Source organism: Citrus clementina, unplaced genomic scaffold (assembly GCF_000493195.1).
Source record: "Citrus clementina cultivar Clemenules unplaced genomic scaffold, Citrus_clementina_v1.0 scaffold_9, whole genome shotgun sequence".
Classification (NCBI taxonomy): domain Eukaryota; kingdom Viridiplantae; phylum Streptophyta; class Magnoliopsida; order Sapindales; family Rutaceae; genus Citrus; species Citrus x clementina.
The window spans coordinates 23,798,314-23,804,679 of NW_006261964.1; the positions used below are offsets into that span (position 1 = coordinate 23,798,314).

Sequence of the window (6,366 nt, forward strand, 5' to 3'; positions counted from 1 at the left end):
AGGAAAAGAGAGATTTGGACAAGAACTCGAAGACCCCGATAAGACGTTCAGAGTTAAAGTTAGTGACCGGAATGTCGTTTATAAGCGGACGACAATGCATATGTTTTCGGAGTTAAATTAGTGATCCATCTTTTCTTGCTAACTTAAGTTGCATGCGATGAGCACGTGAGAAGCTTAGAATGTGGGCCCAAAAGTAGTTAGAAGTTAGTTAGAAGGAGCCGATGTTCCCTGGGTTAGCTAAAAACAACTTTTGTAAGGCTAATTGATGAGCATAATTTGCAGATCGCTTCGTGAGGCTAGAGAAAGTTGTAGAGAGAATTCTTAGTAGCATTTTGTTCTTTGTAATGAGCTCTATAGCTCTGCAGTCACGGGTGGAGTGAGGATTTTAATTTGGGGTTGCCAATGAGATTGAAGAAAGTACAAAATAATTGTATATTATACTATCTAATTCAATCATTTATTAAAATTAAACTTCCTTTACATTGTTTCATTCTGTACCAACTTTACCTTCTTGAATCTTTAGGTATAGTTGGTGGCTTTGCCCCTTGTGGGAAAGAATCAAAGAACTTAAAGTTGAATAGTTCGTTTAGCTGTATTGTGTGAAATAAACTTAAAAAAAAGAAATAGAAGACGAAAACCCCAATTTCAAGTCTTAAGATGTTGAGATATAATTACATCTCTTTGATGGAAGGAAAAAAGTTAGATAATTTACTTTTTCTATAAATAAATAGTAAAATAGTAAGGACTATAAAGTAGACGGGGAATTAATGTGTTTTCAAAGTTTAGTAGATGTTGACGATTAATATTTTTCTTAACTCTTACTTTTTACTTAATATTTAGAAAATTTTCATAGAATTAAAAGAGTTTCCAAAATTTTGGTCAACACAAGGCATAAGAGTAGTTACGCCACTGTCTGTAAACTTTGATTCTTGTTTAGTGAAAGCATTTGATCTTGTTCTCTAGTGCATGTAAGCACCTCTGGTTGCTAAATTACTTAAGTATTTTTATCCCTTGTTTTCTTTGTTGTTTGATCTATTATTCCTTGATTTTTCAGTTACTCTTGATTGAATCTCGGGGGAGTATTGAAATCTTGGGTGTTCATTTCTTGGGAAAATCAGGGAATTAAACACAATAAATGATCTTTACTAGTTTATTTATTGATATTACAAGTAACAATCCCAGGGGGGCAATCGACATCCTCGAATCAAATAATGGAAAAATAAAATACATGATTTAGACATTGAAGAGCCTGCGAAACCTAGTTAGACGCAAGTTGCTGGAATCTGTTTTCCGACAAGAGTTGGTTTAACATTTGAACAAGAAGATATTGCCGGGCCCTTATCATCAATACCATTATACACCAAATTTATGTCTCCAATCTCAACATTTTGGCATGGAATCTCTTTGCTGCAAACAATTCTAACAGCCTCTTTTGTTAATGAAGTTCCTCGGATGTTCCTAAATCTCACATTGCTAATTTTCACCCGTGAAGGAACCTATTAAAATGGGTAATTAGTAAATATTAGCTAACGTTAGGATGTCAAGACGAGATTTGTGCATAAACCTAGAGATATAAGCAAATAATGAGTAATGAATTAATCTTTCTGTACCTTTATGTTACATTGGTTATGTGGGCAATACTCCTGATCAATGACAATGGGATTTTCCACATTATTCATGAAAAGGTCTTCAAATGTGAAATTGGAAGCCTTTCCATCCTCAGAATCAGGCCATGTCTTAATTCTCACACCATTACTTGTGCCTGTGAAAGTGCAATTGATGACTGTCAATCCAACTACATCTTCTTCCTTTTTATATTTTCCAAGGCTGCCAACACTGATCCCATGTCCTGGTCCGCAAGAAACATCAGACACCAAGACATTTTGACTGCCATCACCAAGAGAGACACAGTCATCTCCAGTGGCTATTATTGAATTCGATATCTCAATGCCATTTGATCTTCCAATATGAATTCCATCAGTATTCGGACTATCATCAGGTGCAGAGATGTTAATTTTATTCAGCTTCAAATTGTAGCAACCCAAGATGTTAATGTGGAAGAACTTGCTATCAACAGATTGCACCCCAGTGATTGTCGAGTCATTCAGTTTATTAAATCGTATCGACTGCACAATAGAAAATCAAAGCAGTTGTCAAACTTTTTTTCATTATAAAGATTAAAAAACAAATACATACATAAATGTAATAAATAAACAAATAAGAAAGTGTTGCAAGAATTACAATGGGAAGCTGGCAATTTGAATTTTTGTGGCATTGATTTTCGGGCCATGCAGTTCGGCCCTGGCCATGGAAAGTTCCACCACCGGTGAGAGTGAAGCTTCTGAGGGATTCAAAGGTGATCCAGCTTTCCTTATCGGCTAGCTTTGACAGACCGGGGGGAGCCAGGATAAGGCCTTGAAGTTGAAATGAAATTGGAGCTTTGCATGGACCTTTAAATACAACAGAAGTCACCAAGTATTTTCCTGGTGGAACCAATACTGTGCTGTAGGTATTCCAATTGCAAGCTTCTCTCCAAGCATTTTCAAAAGCCTTACTGTTATCTCTAATGCCATCGGCCACAGCACCAAAGTCAATTACATTGAAAACTCCGTTGGGAGCTGCATTGATTATATTTTGGGCCAAAGTAAACAAAACTAGGATTGCAAGTACTAGCAGCTGAGAGCAAGAGCTATAATCCATCTTGTGTTCGATGATGTATTAAGTGATGATGTTTTCTTGACGATCTATATAATTTAATTAGATGTTGTTGATGGTATGGATTGATCACTCATGTGGAGGCATTTTATAAAGTTGTGTGACAGCAGTTCGTCCACTAATTATATTTTAGCATGATCTTGGGAGTTACTTTCTTACTCAAGGGTGGCTGTAAGTTGTTTTCTCGTCCATTAATTTTTGCTTTCTGGTTACTTCCGCTGTACAATTTCCAACAAATTCTGGTAACGGCTACCAATTATTAAGAAACAAACTCTTATGTGCTGTTTGTGGTTAGGAAAGTAAAAAGTTCAACACATTCATAGCCTATTTTAATTAACATATTTAAACTTCATGAATCAAACGTGATAAGTAAAAAGTTCAACTCATTCATAGCCTATTTTAATTAACCTATTTAAACTTCATGAATCAAACGTGATTAATTTAATCAATATTTTAATTAAAAAGGAGTAAGTCGTAAATTAAAAATGGGTTTACTAAATACTTGTATGTACTTTTGAAATTAAATAGAAACACAACACAATCGCGAACGTTTCTACAATAGCCTTCTATTATAATTTGGAATTAATAATAAATCACCTACTCGTTAAAAACACACGTAATCCCCAATTCGTTGTTACCGTGCTAAAGAGCTCAAGTCAGCAACAAACAATTATGACATACACAAAGCTCAAATTTGTGTGCCATTCAATTGAGTTGTCTCGTTATGTACAACAAACAGAAACGCTGTCGAAAGTTTTTTTTTTTTTTTCCTCTTACGACTCATTGAAAATTCTGATTTTCTGATAAGATTTAATACAACGATGGTAGACAGCATGAATTGCTTAAAATGAGTTTTTCAAAGGATATCTGCCTTCGGAAATGACCTTTTTTCTTGTAGAAAATACTTTAAACTATAATTTAAAATATAGGGGTATAACTGTCTTTGATGATTATGTGAACTTTTTCTTGATTGAAAAATAAGTTTAAACTAAGAAGAATACAAACGATAAGTTTTAAAAAAACCATAGTTTTTAGGTTCTTTCTACAAACAACAACGACCCGACTGAAAATTAACCTGATTTTAAACACGTATTTAATGAGCATGTGCAAACATTTCTATTCGTGAATGATGGATTTTGCTATGTGGATTATTAATTTGCCAATATTTGAAGGTTTACAAATTTATTACCTAATTAGTTTCAGCCTAGTAATTATGAAATCTTCATAGACCTTTTGTTGCCATCAGAAATTTTTTCTTAATTTTGTTTCTAGAGTATTACTTCCATGCTGTGCTAGATTTTTAATATGGCAATACCATTTGCTGCTGATGGTAGACCAACAATGCTTGACGTGGCAACGCAACTCAGGCAAATGCATAGCTCTTAAGTCTGAACTGTAATACAACATCCCTATCAATTTCCTCCGTAATAGTTGTATGCCATTAATTATATATATATTTACAACTATATTAAAGCATAGCTACTTCATCATCCCTTTCACTTTCCTTTAGAATAGTTGTATGCCATTAATTATATTTTTTTCAAAAACAAAAAGTGAGCTAAATCCGAATCCAAATTTTAACCGTCTATCTTACCTAAGATTTGAACTTGGGGAGTCACCTAAATAAAACTCTTTGAAAATTCGGGTAGTCACCCAAATAAAACTCTTTGAAAACCACGCGGTTAATCCTTCATTTTTGTTTTTGTTGTTTTTTGAAAAAGAAATTTTGGTTATAGCATAATAGAATTGATGTAGATAAGTTTTAGTAGACTTCTTATTGTAAACTTTTATAACAATGTGTAAATAAAGTGCATAAAGGCTGATCATCCGTCTTTGAATTGTCAGATAGGTGCTAAAAGATAAATTTTTGCCCCGGCCCCTTCCTCTTTTATTTAGAAACAAGATTATAATCGGTGTTTGTATTTGCATTATTCAAACATTGGGATTAAGAATTTCTTTTCCAACATAGAGTTCTCTTTAATTAACATGAATTCTCATGCCATTGTTAGTAGTTTAATGAAGAATAAAAAAAGAACGACTGGGGCAAAAACTAATCTTTTGAAAATATACCAATTACAAGTCATCAAATATCCTTGAATGTCTGGGATATAAATAATGAAAATACAACATAGATAGATAATGAAGAGTTTGGAGCGCAAGTGGCTGGAATCAGTTTCCCAGTAAGAATTGGTGCAAGGACATTTATCCTCAACTCCACCGTATACGAAATAATTCGACTCTGTTCAGTTTGGTTCCTAAGTTCGGTTCAACTTTTTAAACGGATCGGGTTTAGTTCGGTTCAGTTTTTGGGCAAAATCAAATCGAGCCAGTTTATGCACACCCCTATACAGCATGGCCATGCAGTCTATCTTTACCTTCTGGCTAATCTTGTCATTCGCTGCCGTGACTTCAGTTCATTAGTCGGACTCTATATAGAAGATGCTAATGGATTCTCCCGTTATATGTTTCATTGATTGCTTTCGTTTTTATATTTGGATTATTTCGTGCATTTTAATAATTTTCAAATTTTCTTGTACGGCTTTTCCTCTTTTTTGTTCTATCACTATGCATCATTTGATGGGTAAAGCTAAATACATCCTTTTGGCCGGTGTCATTTTTCTATTTTTAATTTTTGTCTTATATCAGCGATGTTTCTTAAAAATAAATAAATAAGTGTTTAATAGTTTAATGGACATTTTACATATATGTCAAAATACTTATTTTCAGGTGTTTTTGTTTTATGAAAACAAATAAAGTAACATTTGTAATTAAACACTAAGAAAAGAGAAATAAATATATCACTCAAATTTATGTATTCGGAAATGCTTAAACTTCAGCTAAATTCAAACCTATTCATAGTTTAGACAGAAAAGCAAATGTTAAATCAAATTTGATATTAAGAATTTGAAGCCTTTCTTCAAATTTGATGCACAACCCTAAATCAAAGATCTGTCTACCAAACTTTTAAGGTTGTCGTGTGAATTCTTTATCCAAAAACGCCACCAGAAGTTATATCTTTCATTCCTGAGCTTGATTATTTTTCTTGATGTACATCAGCATGTAAATTTACTACTTTCATTATATGCAAGCTTCTTAACTGAGTTATTTCTCACCTGGCAGTGAGCCTCAACAACTGGATGAGTGCTGTCATTGAAGGCTGCTTGAACCCTGAAATGATTTGCAATATCTTCAATTGATAGGTGACCAATTGAGAAAGGCTTGGTGGCAGGGCTAGTGAATTACCAAGCTCACTAGCCTCCTTGCAGATCCTGGATCTACGTTTAGGGAATGTAATCCTCTTGTTACCTCATTTTCAATCCTTAATTCACAAAAATGTGTGTTTGATAAAGGAGGACTTGGGTATAAGCCTTACTTGAAACAAAAATATTATAAGAATTATTTTGTTAAGCCTACCTCCACAAATGATCAAATTGTATGTCATTATTGCAATCAAAATGGTCATATGAAGAATAGATGTCCAATTAAAAGAAATGTGTATTATGGAGTCAAATGTATTTGGGTTCCGAAAGGAACTAAATCTAACACTCAAGGACCCAAGAGTATTTGGGTACCAAAGGGCACAATGTGAATGTTTTCTTTGTAGGTACCACAATCAAGGAATGGTGGAGAGTTACTTGATGAAGCTTATGA

The 6,366-nt window shown here is 33.7% G+C and overlaps 1 protein-coding gene across 1 annotated transcript; it reads right to left on the bottom strand.

The window, feature by feature from the left end:
* Window positions 1-1,262: 1,262 nt before the first annotated feature.
* On the bottom strand, window positions 1,263-2,700 carry LOC112100021 (exopolygalacturonase-like). Its single transcript, XM_024187593.1, has 3 exons — window positions 2,242-2,700; window positions 1,611-2,126; window positions 1,263-1,496 (listed from the first exon to the last, which is right to left on the bottom strand). Exons 1-3 carry the CDS (start codon window positions 2,698-2,700, stop codon window positions 1,263-1,265), a joined length of 1,209 nt encoding a protein of 402 aa, XP_024043361.1.
* Window positions 2,701-6,366: the final 3,666 nt, after the last annotated feature.